Source organism: Topomyia yanbarensis, chromosome 1, assembly GCF_030247195.1.
Source record: "Topomyia yanbarensis strain Yona2022 chromosome 1, ASM3024719v1, whole genome shotgun sequence".
NCBI classification, from domain to species: domain Eukaryota; kingdom Metazoa; phylum Arthropoda; class Insecta; order Diptera; family Culicidae; genus Topomyia; species Topomyia yanbarensis.
The window spans coordinates 142,439,082-142,465,189 of record NC_080670.1 but is presented as its reverse complement, the minus strand read 5'-3'; the positions used below and the strand labels follow the sequence as shown (position 1 = coordinate 142,465,189).

General features: G+C 37.7%; 1 protein-coding gene across 4 annotated transcripts in view; it reads right to left on the bottom strand.

Moving 5' to 3' along the window:
- LOC131696358 (acetylcholine receptor subunit alpha-like) overlaps nt 1-26,108 on the bottom strand; it is a 701,515-nt gene that overhangs the window by 48,205 nt on the left and 627,202 nt on the right. For 3 of the 4 annotated variants that reach the window (XM_058984909.1, XM_058984905.1, XM_058984913.1), the window contains 3 exons: nt 6,627-6,763; nt 6,218-6,367; nt 5,526-5,654 (listed from right to left, as the gene is read on the bottom strand). In XM_058984909.1, coding sequence (XP_058840892.1) covers nt 5,526-5,654; nt 6,218-6,367; nt 6,627-6,763 — 416 coding nt within the window. The remainder of the gene's footprint in view (nt 1-5,525; nt 5,655-6,217; nt 6,368-6,626; nt 6,764-26,108) is intronic. The other variant, XM_058984917.1, reaches the window with a different exon arrangement.

Below are 26,108 nucleotides of genomic sequence, written 5' to 3'. Positions count from 1 at the left end.
AACAATTAAAATGAGCATAACTGCCCCTTCTGAATAAAAATGAAAAACCGATTCATCACTGCCCTTGTAGTTTATGCTGCCTTACACTTAAATGCTTTTGACGCAAATAATTGATACGATATCACCTGACTTTTAAAAATACTGTCGCAATGGGTAATAGCAGAAATGATTAGTGAACGGCTTTTATCGAACAAAAGTTCAATTTACTTGTTGGCCCAATGATCCCATATGAGTATGTTTCTCCTGCCTATAGTGCGCTTAATTATTCATCAATCATTAATAAAATGCATGAGACTGTCTAGCGGCTAGAAATCTTATACCGCTGGCATATTGAGGGTTGAGAGAACGCCGAAAGTTCATCATAATATCATCCCAGAAACATCTCCCGCACCCCATCAATTCGATGATTACCGTGTGCTACTCTCTGCAAGATGCAACAAGTAATCGATGGAAAGGCGAAATGGCAAGAGGTCCTTGAGCGTGTATTAGTATTTTTAGAGCGCACATGTATACGAGTGGAGATGTTCTTTACATGTGTATTAGTGCATGTCATTTTAAAACTAATACTCCGATATGGCTGAATTCACGAATACATTCGTAATTGTGGGTTTGTATATGTTTCTACGGCGTAATCACCATTTCATGCATTTTTGTTCGGGGCCAATATCACTTTATATGCATTATACCAGTTACAATGCAAAATTCTCATTAGAATCATGCTTATTCGCACGTAAATCATACGGGTCGTGTTTTGGGTGTAGTGTATATTTTTTTCGTACATAAGTATTCATTCCCTGTAATTCGTTCTAAGATAGTTTTGTTGTATTAAATACGGTAATCGAACATTTTTTTTCGAAAATGCTGCATTGAGAAACTTTTACACCCTTTTAAAAATTGCTTTTGAGTCAAAATTCTCTTATTGACTGTGGAAAAGTTTTAGTCTTTAGTCTTCAGATACTTTTATTCAAAAGAAGTGGCTTTAAGGAAATTTCACAAATATCGTTTTGTATGTTGATAAATTGCTGGCTACTTCACTGTATCTTTGATGCGCGTTGAAATCTCTGAGACGATTTGGACCTTATCGGCATCTCGCTATTTGTTGGGCAATCATCGTATGGACCTATGAACAACGAAGTTCACTTTAAATGAGATATGGCAGAACAATTTGGCGTCTCGCTAACCTTGGGTAATCATTCCTGTCTACCAGCCGCAGCAGCAATAATCTTACTCATGCTGTCAACAGAGTCAGGAATCAGTAATCAGTAATTAGCGACTGGCTCAAATGGCACGTTCTCTATGTTGATCGGAGATTTGTGCCTTGACATGACGTCTTTTCATTATTTCCCTGATGGGAAGGATTGGGAAAGTAGTAAGATTAGGGGTATGGAAAATAACGATGCAGAATAATTTAAACAGAGCATTCTGCACCACGAAAGGGTGCTGAATGATTTGCAGGTGCTACAATAGCAGGAATAAAACTTATAACTCCCGGAAGGATTAAGAATTTTTATTTATGCAGTGTGTGAGGGGATATTGAGATATCAGAACGACAAACCCCCCGAAGGGATATTGTTATTCAAATACGGCTTAAACTACAGTTCTTTACCGTACTAGGTTAGGAACAATAGCATATCCTTGAGTTTCATCTATCTGTACACAGGTTAATCTATGTATGGAGAACCAAAAATACGGATACGCATATGTAACTGCAGGGTAGTTACATATAAAATGAAATGAAGTCCCGTAATTGGATTCACAAAAATCAAACAAATAATACTCAGCACGCAGAATAGTAGCCAATGAACTTGCAATGTCCAGTCTGAGCCCCTGGAAAAAATGCAGCAAATTCTTTGACATTTTCGGACTCACATCCGGCAGAAAAGTCTTTGTTTGATTGCAAGTTTGCAAGCTACGCCAATGGTTGGCATATTCGGATGCAGCCCAAGAGCGAATCTTGTGCTTTATCCAACTTACCGCAAGTGGTAGAACTGGTTCTGGACCAACGAAGCTAGTAACAGTGCTTGTTCCAGCCAATTCGTCCGCCCATTCATTTCCAGTAATACCAGACCGGGTACCCATTGATGGCAGATTGCATTTGAAATGCTAAATTATTTAACTTGAGTTCGACATGCGGTTACTAATTTCGATCTCAAATCAGTCGATCTAAGTGCGTTCAAGGCAGGCTGACTGTCAGAGCAAAAATAAATTCTTTTACCGCAAATTCCCTGTTGAAGTGCCGATTGTACGTTCCACAGAATCGCGAAGATGTTTGTTTGGAGCGAAAAAGACTGGTTTAATCTTCTCTGACGACAATAGACTCCAACACCGGCTCAGCCATCCAACAAAGAACCGTCAGTATAACAAGTTACGTATTCTTCAAGTTGTTGATTCATCCAGCCATTCCTTGTGGGGTAGAATTCTCACATTGAAAGTTTTAAAAGGAAAACTGGGAGCGAGTGTCTACTCATCCCAAGTAACCATTTGCGGCCACAGTCTTGTGTGGCTAGTTGCACGTTCTATTGGGTTACTGTTCCAAAGTAACTTTAAGACAGAATTCACAAGAAAGTGTTTCTTGTTTCAGAAACACATATAGTGGTATTATGTTCAAGAGTACCTCTAGAACAGCAGTAGGTTTTATCGAGAACGCACCAGTCATCGCCGTCAAGACCATCCTCTGAAACTTCTCCCTTCTGCCACCAAACAAGACACCCGTTTGCCAGTATTGGTCTAACAGTTGTTGTGTAGATCAACTGAATGTACTTGGGTTTGAATCCCCAAGATTTTCCAAAAGCTCGTCTACATTAACCGAAGGCCATGCAAGCTTTCTTGATTCTGCAATCAATGTGAGCTGTCCAATTAAGTTTAGAGTCAAGAATTACCCCAACGTACTTAACCTGATGTGCGACAATAATTTCAGAGTTAAAGAACTGCAACGGATGAGCTCCGGTTGTTTTCCTTCGTTGCGTGAAATACATGAAGACACCATTGCTCAAGGATACATAAGGCTTGTTACATCACATCAAAAAGTGTATTGATGCAAATACCGGTGATCATTATATGATCGGTGAAACCATAAGCCGAAAACCCAAGCTGATTAAGTTTCTTCAACAAGCCATCGGCGACAAGGTTCCATAGAAGTGGTGACAGCACCCCACCTTGAGGACATCGGCAGACACTTCGTTTCCTTATGTCTTCTTATCTTAACAATGAAAACAGATGTCGGTTGCTAAGCATTGCGTGTATCCAGTTCGTGGTATATGAAGGTACTCCATGACATCGTGCTGCTTCCAACATGGATTCGAAAGACATGATTGTTCAATTGTGTACTATTAAAACGCAGAAAAAAATGATGACAACCATGTTTTATTGGCAATTGTCTGAATCGGTTGGTGGTCGAGTTTTGAAAATCCATCATCAATAACATTTAACATTTTTAGGTATGCAAGCATGTGTATTGCGACCGCTCCCCATTTGCTTACTACCCCCCACTCAGGCTAAAAGTGTGCCGCCGGCCCTGGTCAAATTATACCAAATCGATGATCAATGAATAATAAGGATTTTAAATTATCCGAAAACTTGCGGAAATTTTACAACCGGTCCACAGGGGAGCAATTAGAACAATTTTTTCGATTTTTTGTTTCGTTATATTTTTTTACATATCTAAAAACCTACTATATAATGTGGCAAAAATTGGAGCAGGTCAAAAATTGTTAAAGAATTTTTGCATGGATGCAGAATGGTGATATTTTAAGGGGTTGTTTTTATTATATATCCACCAATATTGCTTTCTAGTGTTGATGACTGTATTAATTAAGACAATATTATTACAAACGTAGTTGAACACAACAATTTGTATAACTTCAGCCTAAAACTAACTGAAAATATTAGTGTTGCTGTGCATTGCAACAACTTTAAAAATACGTTTTTTAAACATTTTATTCCAAACTTGAATGACAAAAAAGTTATATTAAACGACGAGATCCGGAAAAGTTGCTGAAGCAGTATTACAAAACAAGATTCCAGCTATCCAAAAAAACATAAGAACTCTTTCGGACTTGTACGATCCACAAAATCCAAGCGAATTGAAAATAATGAAATTTTTACTAAATTGAGGTACACCGTGCTGTAGGGCCAAATACTATGTTTGGAAAAATGTATCTCTATGAATACGTGCACAGGCGTCTCTTCCCCTCTCCTTTTCCACTGATCATCTGTTTATGTATTTAGAAAAACAAATGTATTCACAAAGATCTTCTCGAGATCACTCGTATTCGAAATGATGTAGGAAATTGACCTCTGCACTGGTAGATGGATAGATGCCAAATTGTTACAAAAATTAGTTGTTGTCTATTTTTATTCATATTAGGGCATAATAATAGTAAAAGCAGCAGTAAATAATTTTGGCCAGGATTTGACCCCAGTTACACCTCTGTGCGATCCCGGAAATTGTGGAATCAGGGGGAGGGAATTGATTCTGCAACACGGACAAACACTATGAGCATTGACTTTCTAAATATCTCGCTTACCAGCAAAGAAATAACTCAATAAAAGCAAACAATTTAGCCTAGTCAGATTTCCAAATAGAATGGGGACCATTCATAAAAATTGCCCACAATTGGCTTCCCTCTCCTCCCATGTCACAAATTGTCAAAATTCTCTTTATCCTCCCTCTCCCCATAATAAATAACGTATTGATTCTATTTTCTTTTTCAGTTAAACCAAGTTATGTCACGTTCTATCTTACTCCTCTTCCCCATGCGTCACAAAATGCAACATTTTGATGCTATTTGACCTGTAGCTTTACAAGCAAAATTTTTTTTATAACCAGGACCATCAACCAGAAAATTCATGTGAACGAGTGTTTTGAAAAACGCATGCTGCCTTTCTTGAATCAATGCGATTGCTCCGCACTCAGGGCCATCGCTAACCGAATCCTTAACAAAAAATTGTTTGAAGGGAGAAGCAACTGGCGTTTAGAGGCGAGTAAAGTGGATGAGGCGGGATGTACAGAATCTGATGGCAGAAGTTAAGCGAATGGCCCGCCAAACCGATGAACTGAAGCTTAGCTGAATATTTCCCTATATTTTATTCAAATGTAGCTATTAAAATATGTTTTTTATTAAAACAATAATTAAATTAATTTACGTTTCTAATTGACCAAATTTTGATCCTAACATCCTTTATTACTTCTTCAAACTAAATTATAAGCACACAATTCAGCAACAACTTCGTAATTATGAACTAAAGTAAAAAGACACTCTTGATGCAATTGGGCTAACGCATTCCAAAAGGGCAGAGGTGTTTTCAACTAAAACTATGTCCGTTTCGAACAACGCTTTAGGTTAGAACATCCCTCGAAGGTACGGGAGCGGGTAAAACGAATCAACACTTGAAAATTGTAAGCGACCAACGCAGTCAATAATCAGAACATCTAAGCAACGAGGGATGCATTGCTACGAACGTACGATGGGATCCTTCTGTACGACATTCCATGTTTTGGGGTATATGTAGACGTGTAGACCTACCTGTCGCTGGAATCGAGCAGATGGTGATCGAGTAGCACCGAAGGATCGAAAGCAATCGTCGGTGGCAGCGGTGGGATGTTGTCGCCCATTCCATTGCATGAACGCAACATAAATCTTTGCGAAGCGGCACTGTAACGTGATTCAAAACCATTTTTTATCATGAACCGAAAATGGAAATTCGTAGAAAAGGTGCAAATTGCGAATCGACCATATTGACGTTATGTCACAGATGGATGCCTGTACATATCATCGATTTGAAAATAGAAAAGGGCAAAGTTTTTCGTTTTCCCCGAGCGCGGTACCGGAACGTAATCATTGACACGATGATGCGATGATGATGGTATTCATGGTATGATTTATGTACGAATTATTTGCAATTGAGGTGTCGGAATAGCACAGCGTTTTGATAACAAATAACTACGCATTTTATCATGTGAAAGATGGAGATAAGGTTTGTGGATAGAACAATCGTGTACGTATAAGTTCGGGTTTATTGTTGGGCTGCAGAGTTACAGATAAAGTAAAGTATTACGTATTAGGTTTTCGACCTCATTTTTGTATGTAGACTCAATTGCAACTTTTTATTGATTTGGTTACCTATGTATTGTGATGGTAATTTAAGATTTAGAACTTTTCATTAAAAATGAAAAAGAATTTTGCACTATAGCTTATTGATGCGGAACCGAACTCACCTAAAATGGTGTAGCGGCTGGTATATTGGGCGGCGCATCACCAGCAGCTTTGGCAGGTAGTTGATGAATATCGTACGGACCCACGGTGCCATCGTGTGAGTCTGGGGTGAACGGAAGTGAATGTTGAGCACTATCACGGTGACGCATATACTACCGAAGTCGAGAAAGAAAATTAAATTGCATCAATCGACTTCCAACTCGAACCATTCAGTTAGGAGTGTCTATTAGGAGTCGTTTTACAAAAACGGAAAATAAGACCATGTGATGAAATACTTCCGAATACTGGGGTGTGAAATAAAATTAATTATTTGTGTGTATGACTATATATGAGCACATATGTATGACTGCTCGTGACTATACGGTATAGGGACCACTTAGGGACAGGAAATTGTGGAGAAAATCAGCTTACCTGAATGTATCGAGGATCATGGTGAACAGCACGAATTTTCCCAGCAGTGGCACCACTAGCGACGTCGGTGGAATGATTTCCGCCAGGAGCAAGAAGAACACAGTCAACGAGAGCAGGATGGATATGCTTAACGATACCTTAAAAAACGTAGCCCGGAAATAAAATAAGAAGAGACGAAAAGGAAATGTAATTACGCTTCATGAAATAAATGGAGTGACTGGAGAAGAATGTGAATGGCAGCGTTTTAGGGGTTAAAACGCTTCAATTTTTTTCTATCATTTCTTCACCCGCTTAACGCTAGTTCTGAGTAAAGCAAGTTCGTTTAATAACGTGGGAATTGATATTTAGAGGAACTGTTCCTATGACGCACATATTAAGGTTTGGATTTTCTTTACAGGTATTTTGGTATATATATCACAAGTTTATAATCGTTTTAAAGGATGTTTTTATATTTTTGTTCAAGGCGCGATTTTTTTTATGACTGAGTTGACATGTCAACTTATTTTTTTAATTCGTGCAGTTTTTCTTTAATTTTTGGAAATTTGCAGTTTTTCTTTAATTTTTGGAACTTTTAATCAAAACTGACCTTTCGGTTAAGCAAACTTTTCCCCATTCGATGCTAAAAATTCATCTCTTTAAATAGAGTTTATTTTGGGTGTATGGGCTATTAAATAAACTAAACCGCCTATTCAGTGTGACTCCATTTCATCCCAATACAGAAACTGTGTGGTGCAGTTTGTATACGAATGATATGCTGGGTCCATTTTATTCAAAATTGGTGCTAGAGAAAATATCAACACCATTTGCGAGCAATATTGAGACATAGTTTTTTTTATTCAATTTGTTTATTTGATAAGGCAGGTTAGCGTTAGCTTAAAGGTGCCAATCTTAATTTGTTTTACATTTCAAATTACATAAAACTAGGGGATTACATATTGATTTTTTTTAAATTAAACTAAGGAGAATTATTATAATATTATAATATTATATTATAATTTTCGTAAGATTAGGAGGGTCATTTCGTTTTTATGGCAATATGGTTTGACATTTTTAGCAGGAAGATTTTTGAAGCAAATAAGTTTTAACTAAGGGGACAATTTTTATAACTATCTTAAAACTAGGAATAACTAGAGAGCGTGATTTAATTTTGTATAGATTCGGGGAGATTAATTAGAGTTATTTTTTGTGGTAGTAGAGTTGGGCATTTTCAATGAGATTGTTATAATAATAGTGTTACTATGTTTTAATTGCCTGTATCGATTTTGTTGGCTATTTTCGGCAAATTTGAGACAAAGAGAAACGAAAGCAATGAAATTGAAAGACGGATAGGTATTCTAGAGCGAATCAGTTATAAACTTAGAACGGAAAACTAGAACTAGGCAGGCTCATATGGGCATGATCGAAAGGAAATGTGAAGAATTCTTTGCCTTCTGCAGAGTAGGAGTTGGGCGTTGCACCCAAGTCTACCGCATGGTCTATGGTAGAACATAACTCATCATCATGTTTTACCGCCGACGCCGGCAAAAAATTCTTCACAAATCCTCGCCTAGAACGACCATGCGATCATTCTTCTCCCTTTCTGCTAGCATCAAGCCGTGACGTATGCATTCAATTGACACTAAGCTATCGGTGTCGCACCGATCCTCGACAGCAAGCTACCGGTGTCGCACCGATCAATCACAATAGGAAAATGTGGCGAATGCAGTGGTATTGATCATACAACGTAGCAAAACATACAAGAATCGAAGATAATTTTATATATGAACTTAGATGCGTTTTTTGCAACGGTTTTTTGAGTAACAGTGTATTGATTCATAAATGGGATTTGAAGTACCTATGTATTAGGAGAATCAAAGTGGGATAGGTTGAGTGGAAATGAGTCTCGTGGAATCAATAAATTGATGGAACGTATTATTTACCTTCGTTGTGCTTTCCATCAATTCGCGTTAATTTGTCGCTAAGAAAGTTTTCGTCTCCTTAGCCTGTGATGGGGATGACAATACAAAGAAAAAAAAAGTTGTCGCTTTGCGCAACGAAATCTCAGAGACTCAGATGTCTATCATACACGTATGTGACCACAACAACTTGGATATACCTACACATTCACCTCAAACAATAAACCCAAGCGAATGGTGTACAGTGCTCGAATCAAACAGCTATGTCAGTATATCGTATCCGGATACGAATGGATACGCACCAAGCAAAATGAGCCAACGCTAGTGATGATATGAATTAGTGCATTCGAGATTGTACATGAAATGTGTGCTTGGAACGAGCACGACACAAGAGAAAGTATGGTGTTCGACCGGACAAGCTCAGTCGCCTGTTGAACTGCACTTATCAGTCCGCTACACTGGCTGTGAAAGCACGCAGCGCAGTGCTCTGCTCTGCCTGCCGTTCAACAGGCAACTGAGCTTGTTCGACCAAATCTGTTCATTTAATAGTCGATGATGACGTCATTCATAGAAGCGTTGCGCGTTAGGTATATAAATCTGTCGTGCCAGACTAGGGAAGCGCAGTCTTCTGTGTGTAAAAGCATGGTATTTTGACTATATTATACATAATTTAAATTTTTAGTGCCATGATCTTAAAAATCTTTGGGTTTATCTATTGAAATCTATACTTAGAAGTATTTCTCATCGATATGTGCAAAAAATTTGAAAATTTGCCGTGAGATGGCTGAATTATAAGCGTTTAAAATTGGACTACTATTCGTTACATACCAATTTTGTTGAATTTGCAAAGTGCACCTCCATATCGAAAACAAAGACGTAGTCCTACGTCAAAAATCTAACAAAAAGAAAGCTAAAAGGGTGTCGCTCTTGCTCCTTTGGGGTGTCGGTCTTACCCGCAGCGTTTATAAAATGTCATTTTTCTACATTTTGTTACAACCAAAAAATTTTAATGAATCCAATTTTTTGAAACACCGAAAAAAATTTATCTTGTTAGGAACCATCTAAACAGAGATTATGCACAGAATATACAATTTTTAGAGCTTCGTGAAATTTTAGAAAAAATGATTGCGCTTAATGTGTCGGACTTGTCCCCGGTTCCCGTAAAGGATGCTGCGATTCAGCTTTTAAATTCGTTTTTCTCGAAATCAAGAAACTGTCACTTAATCTGGGCTGACTTAACACCGACCAAATGTCGTTACTATTCTATTCTATTCTATTCTAACCCTTACACAGCCAGTATTGAAAAGCATCCTGGAAAACACTGCAGTTTTCTGTAGTGTTTTTTATTCAATATTAATATTTGAAGCATATTTCCGTAAGTCGCAAATATAAAAAGCAGCCAGGCCTACTGTGCAGAGTTGGGTTTAAAGATGTTTTAAAATTAGACGGCAATTACATTATTCATTTAATAAATAATTTAATCAACGAATTGCTTTGAATCTTAAAGGAGGAAGAAACGAGGACAACCGTACCGACCGTTTCAGTTTAAAGGGGATATAATAAATCGTTGGAAGTGACTTGGCTAAGAAGGTTTATGCCTTTAGTCCTTTGGGATGAGATAGATTGCTAGTTAAATTGAGCAGGAAGTGGGGTTGAACGGTATTGAAAATTAGTCAGGAGGAATAGTGCGAGATTGGAAAATCTCTATAATTCTGGTCTAACTTGATGAAACCCGAACTACGTTTTTAGAACCCATCGTGCATTTCGGAAGCGTATTGAGACCGTTATTGCGGCAATTGTGAATTCTATCGATCAGACCCGTGCGCAGAAAATTCTTAAGGGGATGGTTTGGATTATTTTACGTTTCTTATAAAAGAAAGGTACAGAAGACCATCAAACTTTGCAGAATTTTTTCCTAGGCCTGGAGGGCTGAGTCTTGTGTACCAATCAACTCAGCTCAACAGATCGAGAAAATGTCTTTTATCGAGAAGGAATCTTAAACAGACACAGCTGCCTGCTGGCTCGTAATTGTGTCGGATTGGTTTGTAGTAGTAAGGCCTACCGACTAAACATAAACCTCTCTCGCAATCCATATGACACCACCGTTAGGTACTACTTCATTGGGGATTGTGCTCTTGCTCTTTTTATTTTGTGTTAATCGTTCATGTTTCTTCCATTGCTGCTATCTCTTGCTTGTTGTCCAACCTTCGCGGTGTATCTGATCTACTTAGGTCTGGTACAAATAACGTCACGAACCGATCCGGAGTAGGGTGTCCCAAAATGACATCATGTTAAAAAAGTCATCGGGCTCACTTCTTAAATGAAAGGTTAGGGTATTAGGACCACTTTCTTCTTCGGAGTGAGTTTGCTAAAACGCTTCCTACTGGTGGCGACTTTTGATTTTTTGTAAAATGGGCCGATTTTGGATAAAATTTTAAATTTATACCTGTTGAAGTGGTCCTGAACTGTCTTAGATTTTTTTCAGCATTTTTTGATTTTTCTGGAGATCCAAACGGAGAAGTTTGGTTAGTTAGTTTGTACAAATTTGGAATTATAAGAGCGGCAGGGCCATTAAAACTTAGTAAAAAGTGAAATTTTTGGTGTTTTTCAGTATTTTTTCTTCAAAACTGGGTATCTACAAAATTTTAAAAGTACAGAAAACACTTTATATAGTTGAGCCGAATTCAGGGGCGTAATTTTGCTGAAAAAAGTGTATAGCTATGGCTAATGGGGTATGAGTTATTTAAGTTTTTGGTAGATAACCTTTGACATTTTTAGCAATTTATCAAAAATAATTCTGTTCCAAAAAGTAAATCAGTTCAAATGTGCTTTGACCACATATTGTTTTTCGAAAAATAGAAGGAATATTATGAATAATGATGTTTTCTATACGTCTTTAGTATGTCAGGACGAGGTTTAATGAGCAACTGATGACTTTTTTGTAACTTAAATCATAAAAATAATAACTTTGCTAATGACGCCAAGTCTCTAATTATTTTTTGAAGAGTTAATTCTCCATAATTACTTCTAGGAGGCATCTTCAACAAAACGATTGTGTCAGAAGATGCGCTATATTCTGTTGTAAAACTTTTTCGAGGATATTTGCCCCAAATTTGACTATTTCGAAATTATGTGATCTAAACAGTAAATATCAGTTTTTCAGCACTCACCTCACTCTTCTGCATTTTTCTCCACTTCAAAGTTCCTAACATGAAAATAAGACTTTATATACTAAATGTAAGTACGTTAATCAATTCAGCCTTCAAATATACGCCATAACTTGCCATTAACTCGACATATTTGTTTAATTTTAGTGATTTTCAATCCCGCTAGGTGACTATTAATATAGAAAATATTTAAAAAAAAAATCGTCAAACGCTCATAAAAACCAATTCTGAGGTACTAGAGACAAGCGAAAAACGCCATTTTTCATCATTTTCCTTCTATTTTCCGAAAAATAATATGCGGACTAAGCCCACTTAAGTTGTTTTATTTTGTAGAACAGTGTTATTTTTTATGAATATCATAAAATGTCAAAAGGTTATTTAACAAAAACGTAAATAACTTATACCCCATTGGCCGTAGCTATACACTTTCTTCAGCAAAATTACACCCCTGAATTCGGCTCAACTATATAAAGTGTTTTCTGTACTTTTAAAATTTTGTAGATACCCAGTTTTGAAGAAAAAATACTGAAAAACACCAAAAATTTCACTTTTTACTAAGTTTTAATGGCCCTGCCGCTCTTATAATTCCAAATTTGTACAAACTAACTAACCAAACTTCTCCGTTTGGATCTCCAGAAAAATAAAAAAATGCTGAAAAAAATCTAAGACAGTTCAGGACCACTTCAACAGGCATAAATTTAAAATTTTATCCAAAATCGGCCCATTTTTCAAAAAATCAAAAGTCGCCACCAGTAGGAAGCGTTTTAGCAAACTCACTCCGAAGAAGAAAGTGGTTCTAATACCCTAAGCTTTCATTTAAGAAGTGAGCCCGATGACTTTTTTAACATGATGTCATTTTGGGACACCCTAATCCGGAGGTGTCGACCATAATAATTTACATTTCTTTACAACCACCTTCGCAGGGTTTCTTATTGTTCTTGGTGCTACTCGTTCCTATTCATCTGCTGGTGCTGAAAGTTCCTCGGCTGCGGTATTTCTCCCCACTGATGACCATTTTCGCGAGCTATTTAACCACAAGCCACTCCGACGGACAGACATCTGCGGTGAAATTTCTTCAGACAACGATATCCCGATTTTCTCTAACTTCGTGTTTTCCTCCTTAGTTCCCGTTGTTAGTCCTCTGACCGACCTTTGTTGTGTATACCAATTATACTCACAATTATTGCTAATATCGAATCTTGTCGAAATGTTAACCAATCCAGAGAGGTCTATCAACTTGACTTTCCTTTTCCAGCCACCCTCGCCAGGTATCTTCCTTGGTTTTTTCAACGATTCGTTTCTAGAGTGATTGAAATTAAATGACATCTTATGTTTCAAATCGACTCGCAGTACATTTTTGCCTTAACAGGAAGTTAATAAAAGTTTGAAAGTAATGCAAATCCCTCATGGGAGGGGTTTGAACCCCTAAAACCCTCCTCTTGCGCACGGGCCTGCTATCGATGATTATCCTAGTACACGACTATATATATATCTCGCTGAAAAAAAAAATAAAATAAAATAAAAGTATTGCATTGCTCAATGGTGCAAATAATATCACGCATACGGTGTTTATAATTTTTTCGTTTTTCGGGGGAAAATTTGAAAGCACAGAGAAAAGAAAACACTCCGCTTGAGAGCTGGTGCAAGGGATGTTTAGTTTTCATGCAAAACGAAGCTTTTTAATTTCTTTGTACTATGAATTAATACGGTTTCTTCACTGATAAGAGTGAGAGTTGCGTTGTCTAAAAACGGGTGCGTTCATTTGTTTGAAAATCAGCTCTATATCACTATCTCCAGACTTACAGTTAGGCTTGGAGAACACCAAGGAATAAGTGAAAATGGACGCACGTGCAATTACCACGTGCGATCAGTGTGTTAGCTATTAAACACTTGCACTTTGATAGACTTTGTTGGAATAGGTGGTATTTCCGCAATAAACAAACTGTCATGACGCCATCTGAACATGTAAAGTGTAGGGAAAGGCATAACAGACCCATAGATGTCCCTATTGCACAGTTATTTACGAACTAGCTATTTCTATAAAACTAGTAACATACTGCAGTGCAGTGTAAGTCAAGAAAAATCCACCGTAAACTGGTGCAGTACTATATTTGTACACGCGGTCATCATACGAAAGACTGTAAATCATACAAAGTGTTCGTGCTGCAATCCCCATGAAGCGATTAGGTCCAAGCTTCATTTCTAACAACACTAATAACATCCGCATCATGCGGTGGGAGTTTGTCCGTCGTCATTCCAACGTGTTAATGATAATGACAATCCTCGCTGTTGCGATTGTTCATCAGTGATCTAGTGCGCGATATTGTTATGGCGGTAAGCTATATGGTGTATTTACTTATAATAAATAAATCTTATTTTTAAATTGGATTAAAATTGTGCGGAAAGCATCAGAACCCGTTGTATATTTACAACCGTTTCTTTTTACTACAAACTGAATTTATATTCATTGTCGGTGTGTATCAATTATGATTTAGAACTAATGTGGGAATGATCGCTGTTTAAAAGACCGAGAAGTAAAAATATTTTTTATGTAAATAATTTTAAAAGTATCCGATAAGAAATAAACACACTAAAATCGATTCTGTGTACTTCTGCTATTAGCATTATGTGATAATAGCATAATTGAAATATCACAAAGATTCCCAGTCATGAATTACAAATATACACAACCATTTAAACAGCGTGAAGGTCTTACCCCAAACAAAATATGTCACAACAGTGAACATTTTACCAAACACAACAAACAATTTACTAAGCTTGCGTCGGATTAACGCTATCACGTCAAGTCAGCGTTAGATTAGTCCTGTCACTAGGTTAGTGTCGGATTCTGATTAGACGAAGTCGAAACGCAAATCCCATAACTAATTTAGTTATAGGTTTTGTTCTCTTCACACGCAAATGTTTTCAAACAAGGTTCTCCTTAATGAGGAAAAAATAGTTTTTATCAAAATTGTACTCCACTAAGGAAATATATAACATACTGCATCTCGCATTGGCTTGTCAAGCCAAACCAAATATTTCGATTTCATTAGTTCTCATCGGTTCTTTTAAACGGGACATCACGCTTGACTAAGCTAGCGCTGGATCGACGCTAACTCCAAAAAACGGAGACACAATTTCTCCGTTTTGCCTTTCTCAATAGAAAGGTATTGCAATTGCTCTGAAAACCGACTTTTTAACGGAGGCCCGGAGGGCCGAGTGACATATACCATTCGATTCAGTTCGTCGAGTTCGGCAAATGTCTGTTTGTGTGTATGTATATGTGTGTGTGTATGTATGTGTGTGTGTATGTGCGTCTGTGTGTGTGTACGCGAACACAATCTCACTCATTTTTCTCAGAGATGGCTGAACCGATTTTTACAAACTTAGTCCCAAATGAAAGGTGCAACGTTCCCATAGGCTGCTATTGAATTTCTAATGGATCCGACTTCCGGTTCCGGAATTACAGGGTGATGAGTACGATCACGCAGAAAATTTCGATCTTAAAAAATTCTGCAATGAATGTATAATGGTGAAATTTTTTCCAAAATGTGACCACAACTGCTTCGATTTGTAGTACTAGGCCATTAACAGCCATTCAAAGTCTCTTTGGTCACATTGGCCACCATCATCGGTTCCGGAAGCCCCGGCGGAAGTATCCAAATTCAGAGTAACAGTCACATCGGTTTCTCGGAGATGGCTAGACCGAATCAACCAAACTTAGTCTCAAATGAAAGATGTTGCGTCCCCGTAAATGGCTATTAAATTTTATCCCCAACCGACTTGCGGTTCCGGAGTTACGGGTTGTGGCGTGCGATCACATAGCAAATTGTGATTCAAACCGATACCCCGATGGAAGCAAAAAAGGTAAAAATTTCGCTAAAATGTCTCTTAAATAACTTAACTTTGCAGTTCTAGGTCACCGACGGCCAAATAAACTTTCGTTGACTACATTGACCACCATAGACGGTTCCGGTAGTGCCCGGGAAAAGCGGCCATCTTTCAAAATTTACGAACTCACTTCAGTTTCCCTGAAATGGTTGGGCCGATTTTCACAAACTGAGTCCCAAATGATAGCTATAATATCCCCACAGATGTCTATAAAATTTCGTACGGATCTCTTATATGGGTCCGGAAATATAGACTAAATCGTCCGGTCACATATGAAATTCCCATATAAGCCGGAACTCATGGGGGGGACCCCATGAAATTTCAGAAATCGAATTCGTATTTTTGATGCCAAACATCTTTAAAATGCATGAAACGTCGAGATTTTATGTTATCTCGAAAAAAATTGTATGTGCGAATGTGTGTGTGTATGTGACCAAAAATGTCACTCATTTTTCTCAGAGATGGATGAACCGATTTTGACAAACTTAGTCTCAAATAAAAGGTGCAACGTTCCCATAGGCTGCTATTGAATTTCTAATGGATCCGACTTCCGGTTCCGGAATTACAGGGTGATGAGTACGAACACGCAGAAAATGTCGATTTTAATAAATTCTGCAATGAATGTATAAAGGTGAAATTTTTTCCAAAATATGACCACAACTGCTTCGATTTGTAGTATTAGGTCACTAACATCCATTCAAAGTCTATTTGGCCACATTGGCCACCATCATCGGTTCCGGAAGCCCCGGCGGAAGTATCCAAATTCAGAGTAACAGTCACATCGGTTTCTCGGAGATGGCTAAACCGATTCGACTAAACTTGGCCTCAAATGAGAGGTATTGCGTCCCCATAAATGGCTATTTAATTTCATCCCGATCCGACTTCCGGTTCCGGAGTTACAGGTTGTGGCGTGCGATCACATAGCAAATTGTGATTCAAACCGATACTCCGATGAAAGCAAAAAAGGTAAAAATTTCGCTAAAATGTCTCTCAAACAACTTAAATTTGCTGTTATAGGTCACCGACGGCCAACCAAACTTTCGTTGACTATATTGACCACCATAGACGGTTCCGGAAGTACCCTGGAAAAGCGGCCATCTTTCAAAATTTACGAACTCACATCAGTTTCCCGAAAATGGTTGGGCCGATTTTCACAAACTTAGTCCCAAATGATAGCTATAATATCCCCATAGATGTCAATAAAATTTCGTACGGGTCGCTTTTATGGGTCCGGAAATATAGACTAAATCGTCCGGTCACATATGAAATTCCCATATAAGCCGGCACTCAAATTTTTTTTTTCAAAGGGGGGACCCCATGAAATTTCAGAAATCGAATTCGTATTTTTGATGCCAAACATCTTTAAAATGCATGAAACGTCGAGATTTTATGTTATCTAGAACATTTTTTTTTTATGAAAATCGACTTTTTGGGACTTTGCCGATTTCGCACCTTTTTGCCTTTCTCAATAGAAAGGTATTGCAATTGCTCTGAAAACCGACTTTTTAACGGAGGCCCGGAGGGCCGAGTGACATATACCATTCGATTCAGTTCGTCGAGTTCGGCAAATGTCTGTGTGTGTATGTATGTATGTGTGTGTGTATGTATGTGTGTGTATGTGCGTCTGTGTGTGTACGCGAACACAATCTCACTCACTTTTCTCAGAGATGGATGAACCGATTTTTACAAACTTAGTCCCAAATGAAAGGTACGACGTTCCCATAGGCTGCTATTGAATTTCTAATGGATCCGACTTCCGGTTCCGGAATTACAGGGTGATGAGTACGAACACGCAGAAAATGTCGATTTTAATAAATTCTGCAATGAATGTATAAAGGTGAAAATTTTTCCAAAATATGACCACAACTGCTTCGATTTGTAGTATTAGGTCACTAACATCCATTCAAAGTCTATTTGGCCACATTGGCCACCATCATCGGTTCCGGAAGCCCCGGCGGAAGTATCCAAATTCAGAGTAACAGTCACATCGGTTTCTCGGAGATGGCTAAACCGATTCGACTAAACTTGGCCTCAAATGAGAGGTATTGCGTCCTCGTAAATGGCTATTTAATTTCATCCCGATCCGACTTCCGGTTCCGGAGTTACGGGTTGTGGCGTGCGATCACATAGCAAATTGTGATTCAAACCGATACTCCGATGGAAGCAAAAAAGGTAAAAATTTCGCTAAAATGTCTCTCAAATAACTTAACTTTGCAGTTATAGGTACCCGACGGCCAAACAAACTTTCGTTGACTACATTGACCACCAAAGACGGTTCCGGAAGTACCCGGGAAAGGCGGCCATCTTTCATAACTAGCAAACTCATATCAGTTTCTCGGAAATGGTTGGGCCGATTTTCACAAACTTAGTCCCAAATGATAGCTATTTTACCCCCTCAGATGTCTGTAAAATTTCGCACGGATCGCTTGTATGGTTCCGGAAATATAGACTGAACGGTCCGGTCACACATGAAATTCCCATATAAGCCGGAACTCATTTTTTTCAAAGGGGGGACCCCATGAAATTTCAGAAATCGAATTCGTATTTTTGATGCCAAACATCTTTAACATGCATGAAACGTCGAGATTTTATGTTATCTCGAAAAAAAATTTTTTTATGAAAAACGACTTTTTGGGACTTTGCCGATTACGCACCTTTTTTCAGTTCAATATTACCGTGGCTGTTTTTTCTTTTTCAAAATTATAGAACTCGAATAATGATTTATTTCCCTGTATATAGTTGTCATGTGATGTACAATAATAAAATGTAATATGTGCATTTAAAAGCTTTTAATGAATATAAACAACGCACACATTCTCGTGATTCATGATTGAGAAAGGCACAATTGCACCGCTAGGTGGATTAAAATAGGTTTTTTGGAGTTAGCGTCGATCCAGCGCTAGATTAGTCCTGTCACTAACTTAGTGTCGGATTTTGATGAGTCGAAACGCAAATTCCAAAACTAATTAAGTTATAGCTTTTGTGCTCTTCATGCGCAAAGATGGCTTTAAACAATTTTCTCCTCAATGGAGAAAAAATAATTTTTTATCAAAATTGTTCTCAAACATACGTATATCCAGATGAGCATGAACGTTACTGTCGTATGTTTTGTTTATTTTTGTGACATTTGACGTAGTAATGAAAATCCAATTGGTCTGGAAATGGTAAACATAATCGTACACATTTTAAAATTTGATTTATGGGGTAAGTGGTGGGGTATCAGTTTTACCCCCAGTGTAGGCTTTACCTGTAATATCCCTAGTGCAGAATTATGAAGGAATGCTGATACATATCCGGATTCAATATAAAGTTAAGTGACTTGGCGTACCGGATGCGGCGAAACAGTCCCAGATTTTAAGGACTTGGCCCGCATGACCAGATATCCCGGAAACTGTTCCGCATTTTCCAACATACTGATTTGTGTTCTAAATTAATGTTATACGTATTCTTTGTACAAAATAATTATAAAAGGTTTTGAGTCGCAGCAATGTTAATCTGCGCATCATTACAAAAATAATAAACTGGATTGTTTCTACACTGCCCATAAAAGCATAAGAGTCCCATATGGGTTTTTGTCGAAAATGAGATATCTGTTGGATTGCTTTCTGTATCACCACTGAATCACAATGTGCAAATAAGATTACGAGGTTTGTTTAGAAACTATCGAAAAAATACCAAAACATTGGTTGGATGGATGATCTCGGCTTGCTGTTTTTCAATGTGGGACTCTTATGCTTTTATGGGCAGTACAATAAATGTAAGTGAAGTTTTTTTTGCTGAAATTGCGATAATTGAACATATTTGATTGCTTTTTTGTTTCAGACGGTAAAATTTATTGTTACATAATAACCTTAATAATAATAATTTGACTTATGCTTGATTGTAGGTTAGTTTACACTGTGATTTTCTATTCGGGAATAACATCGCTGCAGTCCTGTTTGAAAATGGATTGTTCTCCATTTCAGCAATCACATCTGTTGCCGGGGGCAACGATAGAAATGCGACTTGCGGTATCGGTTTCAATGATTAAAATATGCACGATTTTAGTAGAACAGTACAGTATATACATCACATCGCGTGTACCCGACAAAAGATTTTGTTCTAGTTATTCGCAGCAACGATGTGTAGTCGCATTTGAATAGCTTAACCATGCTCCATAGTGAATATTGGAGGATATTGGCGTATGGCTTTTGCCTTGTTTCTTTGGAATCTACACCGATGTAAATAGCATCTGTCAATTCAAAATTGATATTTTTGTGCTGCAGCTTTGTATTAGCTTATGTTCATTTAATTAGAACACAGGTGTAGAGATCATATGGCAAATTTTTTCGATGCATGTGATGAAAAAGTACTGAGAATATTTTCGTCCTGCAGTTCTAGGGTGATGAACCTATTTTATCCTATTTGGTAGGGTGAGCATTAGAGAAGCTTGACATATGTCGTTGTTCTACATAGCACTTTTTGAGTTTCTCCTGTGGCCCCAAATTCCTATGTAAAATTTGAGAGCGGTTGGTTGCTCCCCGTGTTTTGCGCATTGTGTTCAAAGTTTATATGAGATTTATTATGGGAAAATCAATTATTTTGCATTTGCGTTAATAAAGGTCGCTTTTTCACTCAATATAAGAAACAGCTTGGTAAAACTATAGTTCAAACCTTAGTTAACAATTTTGTCAAACTGGCTACTTTAAACAATAGCTATAACGATTTTAAAACTTATGGTTCATACCAATTGCAGAAATTCCTTGTTTCTTCTAACACAACAAACCAGTGTATCACCGACATCACCATTTTCAACTTAAGTAATGAGAATGTATTCATGGCAGTTGAAAAACACAAAGACGCAATTGGATTGTTTTTAAAATGGTAAGAAGTACGAAATGTATGCTTCTAGTTGGTGAATGGTCATGTTTTTATTACAACATGTCAAAACAAAGAAAATTATAAGAACAAATCGAACCGGATCCAGTTGTGGGTGAAACTCTGTGCGCAATCGATGTCAATGAAATGTTGATTTTGATCGGCTTTAATCTTCTTTCAGTCCGCGGCCCGACTTATTCCCTTCGGTGCCTCTGAAAACACACATCGACATTTCGGTGACTCCGCTTTTTCAATTCGTTTGAGCATCTCTTGCCATTTGCATTTTGCTGGTAATCCGCGAAAAAGTTGGAATTTCGTTGAGCGTTGTCTCGGGCTGGTGTTTATGGAACCAGCGCGTGCTCAACACAAGAAGTACCTAATCGACGATCAATATGGTTTAACATTTGGCCGTTGAACAGTGACTTACCTGTCAAGTCTAACATTCTACATAACAGAGAGAAGAGAGTAGAACGTCACACTTAAAGTGATATTATTTACAGCGACTAATCTATCGCTTTTAATAGAGTGGATAACGGCATATATATTGTTAAAAAGGGAGAAAACTGGAATCAACAGTAGTTTGTACAGTTCTATCGATCGTAGCACAGATGGAGATGTAATGAATGCCATTGGAGATTGCCAGGCACCATCATGTAGTTATACGTCATGAATATCCCAAGGAAGCAACTTGGGACCGTTGATGTTTCTGCCTTACTTCAATGTCGTGTTTTTAACGCTGAAGACTCCCGCTGGCCTTTCACAGCTGATGGTGAAATATTTCGTCTCATCCTCTCAATTGGGGATTGCAGACTTCAAGATTTCTCTAAGGGATCATCCATAAATGACCTAGCATTTTTGAGTGATTTTCAACACCCCCCTCCCCCATCGTAGCATTTCGTCACAAACCTCTAAATACCCCCTGGTAATTACTTAGCTTGACGGCAACCCTCTCCCTCTTGTCCCCGTAAAAAATAAAAAAAAATAAGAACGATGTTAGTTAGATGAAACGGTTAAGGTTGTCGTGACATCAGGTTAAACCCTATCCCCCTTTAAAAAAGCTACGTAGTATGACATGACCCCTCACCCCTTGTCGTCACACACCATCACAAAATACAAAACTCCCCCCTCCCCCATATAATGCTACGTCATTTATTGATGATCCCATACGACTTTAGCGTCAGTGTCGAATTGACAGCTGATTTTGAAACGAAGGACACCAATGCATACATAATATTTGCATATATGAATGACCGCCGACCAAAATTTTGAAAAAAATCAAATTTAACGCTGCGTTCAACAGACAATAATAATTGGCGGAGCTCTGGCTTTATCCACGAAACCCTTTTTTATTTAAGAGGTTTGCGGTGACCACGATTGAAGACCAATAGATCAACTAAAGTCCCAAAACTCAAAAAATTCCATTAGTATATGAGTAGGCCTTGTACCTTAACGATTAGTTGAAAAAATAATAATTTTTTCCTGCATTCGGGAACGTTTTCACTAAAAAATCTCTGTTTTAAACTCTAAAAATTGTATTACAAAATTTCTATCTACAAAACAAAATTTTAAGTATAAAACAGGAATCGTTAAGGTACGAGAAAAACTAATTACGATCAATTGAAAAAAAATTGAAGAAAATCGGATGAGAGATTTTTCGGCAATCGTGATCACGGAAAACCCATTTTTGGTAAAACGACATTTCGTTTTTCCAAAAATGGGTTGGTGGACCATTGCTCTTGGTAGACGAAGCGCGCTTGGAAGCGCTTAACTTTCAATCTATTTCTCGGATCTCTGTAAAAAATTGGGAAAATATTCTCAAGGTTGTACTTTCAGATAAAGTAATAATTTTTTTTTTCGATTTTTTGAAAAACAATAGTTCTGTAACTCCTTAAGGGATCGAAAACGAAAAATATTTTTTTTTTTCAAAAATAAAACATGTTTATGGCAACCCAGATTCCCCTATTGTTAACCATGAAAGCGGGCCGATGTTCTTCGGTCTACTAGAGGATATCCTTTTTCTTCAGATACACAGATCGCGATATTTTTATGGATGCCGTTTTCGCATTATTCATCTACCTTGAAAGGCAACTTCCGTAAACAGCAAGTATTTCAAAACCATTGTAACTATGAGTGAAGAAGATATCTTGCATATATGTTTCATGCTTATATTATGTATTCCAACACATGTTGGTATGTTGTCCATTCTTCGCTTGCTGCAACATTTCCAAACAAAATTGAATACCTTATCGTATTCTTACTGTTACACCATAGCGAAATAGCGGTATCGAGTTTTATGGGTTATAAATCAAAGTTAAGGGAAGGAAAGAGATTCAGCTATCTTTGCTCTTTGAGTTGTATGCTGTTTTTGTATCCTGTTCTTCAGATCCTTTCATTCTTTCATCCCGACCACTTTCACCAATGCGTCTTGTTGATTTTTCGTTTTTCTTGGCAAAAAGGTATGATTGAACAAGGGAAAAAACACTTATTTGGACTACGTTTTCTGTGCGATGAAGCATCTCGACTTTCCTAAGCTGTTATTTATTTCTCGTTAACTCACTCACTTTCTCGCAAGTGGAAGCTATAATTCTAAAACATTTGCCGGCCTTTTAACAAGGGTAATGGGAATTAAAAATATTGCTTAGAAGAAGATTACCGCCGAATTACAGGGACAAGGTTCGAATTTATATACAACATCAATTTAAGTACAAACACAAACAATGTTGTCGTTTCTCTTTACTATACAGAACTGAGAATCCGATTATCCGATAAACAAATAAAATTCTAAATAATTTTATTTTGCACCTTTTAAGGCTTTATCGACACTCTTTAGAATTTACCATATAGATACTTTAAGGGAGTCAATTTTATTTTGCATCTTTTAAAGTTTTATCGGTACCGGTTAGAATTTGCCATGTAGACACTTCCTCGCAACACACTACCGATTAACTTCCGCCCACTCAATAGTGTTCACAATCTAAAGGTGAAACGTACATGTAATTAAGTTCTAGACCAATCAGTTGGTTACTAGTAAATTTAGAGAAAGTAAAGCATCCAGAAATCTAAGCCAAGATGCATTTACATAAAGATACTAGCCGTCATTCTCCCTCCCACAAACGCCTGTAGCAGCTCTCACCGAAATACTAACAGAGTTGGTTCACCCGCTGTTTGAAACTACCTTGACTGACTGTAGCCGTGTTTGGTATTTTCCCTGCGGTTGATGATGAAGTGGATAAGTGCCATCAACGCTATCACCGTATAATCACCCCCACCTATATTGACTCCGGTGGACGATTGGGCGACCGGTGGAGGTGACGGTGTCTGATTCTGATGGGTAGTCAGAGTCGGTAACACGATACCCTTGATGGTAGGACGCAATCTCGTAAATTATTTAATTATAATTGAACTTTCCGTCTCACGCCCATCAAGGACTACTTCACGGAGCTTAACCGTTTGACAGCGAGGAAGAGAGAGCGAAAGACAGAAATTTTAAATGCGGGTTTCTGCAAACAGTGCGGGGAGAGAATATGTAATGATGGTTTCGTCTTTTCATGGAAAGCTTTTAGCGATATCTAGATATTTAAATGACGGTGGTTTCTGAACTTCAAACGTGTTAATTATTCAATGCATCTTCAATGCTACCTAACTTCAGGCTAACATGTATTCCAGTGTTTTGAAACTAGCTCGCTCATTTTGTGGAATCGCTTGAGACAATGTAGAAATATTTTATTTCAATAAATGATTTTGTTTGTGTATTACTCAATAGGAGAATTTATTACACGATGAACAGCGAATTTTCAATAATGCACGATTGGTTGAACGAAGTTCGCCTTTGCTTAGTATCAATTACAAATAATGCTCTTCATGCTATCACGGATCTTCATTCTCACCTTTGTGCGACCCCTTTTGAGCGGCTCCCTTCTAGTTCCGTAGACTCAGTTCATGAAATTGACAGTCAGATGTTGGATTGCATTGTATTGCTTAATGGGGTTTTCACCTCAATTGATTATTCACCCTTCATATGAGAAACGATCGTAGTACGTCGCTGTTGTGCTATCTTATGACAAGCGCCATTTAGTACATTTCGAGAAAAACGATTTTTAAAGTTTGAGCTTGAAACTTATAAATGGTATAAACAATCCAAACAAGACAATTGATGCTTCTATCTTTTCTGCATTAATCTCTCAATTATTACGAAGGTCGGTTGACTATGTTGCGAGTTTTTATTATGAATGTAAACAAAAGTCGAACTCACACGTGTCATAGGCGTGTATTGATGACAAAATTTGTATGACGTGTCATAATCGTACATGGAAAATTTTCCATAGAAAAAAATCATCAATTTTTATCTTTTGTTCATATCTCTTCGTTCATATAGTCTATAAACAATCGGTGAAATGCATTTTGAAGCAAATGAGTCAGGGAATCTAGAAAAAATTGTTATTTTTGGTTACAGTGTTGCCAAATATCCTTTATTTCCAGTTTAAAACTAAAACTGTGTTTATCTCACAACTCATGTAATTTTCTTTTGAAAATGTTTACGCCATTGTGTTCCTCAGACATTTTCACACATAAAAACATCTAAAACTTCAATATAACTTGAGCAAATCCCTAGATACAGTGGTTTGAAGCAAAAAACACAATTTCTCATCATGTTTCTCGCTATATCTAAGTAACCAAGTAGAATTTCAAAATTCTGAAAAAGCCACTTTGTAGAGATTTTTCAAACAAGTAATGTGGCATACCTAACTCAGTTCACCCCAAAATGGCGTTTGTCATAAGATAGCACAACAGCGACGAGTAGCCATGCGCGACGGACGCAAGTATTTTTTCGCTAGCGTCAATTTTTGGAAAGAAATTTTTAAAGTACTTCAAGATTACGATTTTTTCAGTTTTCATTTGGTGTTAGAGAATGAAAAAATATACAAAATGTGTGTGTGTGTTCGGTGGTCCAGCAGTTACACATGTTGACTCGCTGAGTTGTTTCGGAGCTATATTAAATCGCAACTGCGTTTTTCTCCGGCTGTCAGTGGCGTTGACAAAGAACGCAGACCATGGTCAAATGTAGTTACATGTATAAGGGTTTTCGGCATGCAGTCTTTAAAATACTGTGGACAGATTTTTACCTTCTGTCCACAGGGTTTTCGGCATGCAGTCTTTAAAATACTGTGGACAGATTTTTACCTTCTGTCCACAGGGTTTTCGGCATGCAGTCTTTAAAATACTGTGGACATACTATGTTGCGTTTCGGCTTCGCCTCTTCAGAAACCGACACTAACGTATTGTCGGAATAGATTAGCGCCGGCTTGACGCAAATCCCTTAAAACTAAAATACACTATGTGTTTCAATCAAACGACTGATCAAACGTGATGTCCCGTTCGAGCAGAAGTTCTGTTTATGCCGATGAGACACAAGTGAAGCCGAAACTTGTCTTGGCTTAGCAGGCCTATGCGAAAGCACTATGCTATATTTCACCCTAAGGAAAATTTGGTAAAAACCAAAATTTCTCACTTGGGTGAAAATTTGTTGGTAAAAACCAGTCTTTGTACAGGAGGGCACAAATCCTTGACGCAAAGCCGGCGCTAATCTATTCCGACAATACGTTAGTGTCGGTTTCTGAAGAGGCGAAGCCGAAACGCAACATAGTATGAAATAAGGATTTGTGCCCTCCTGT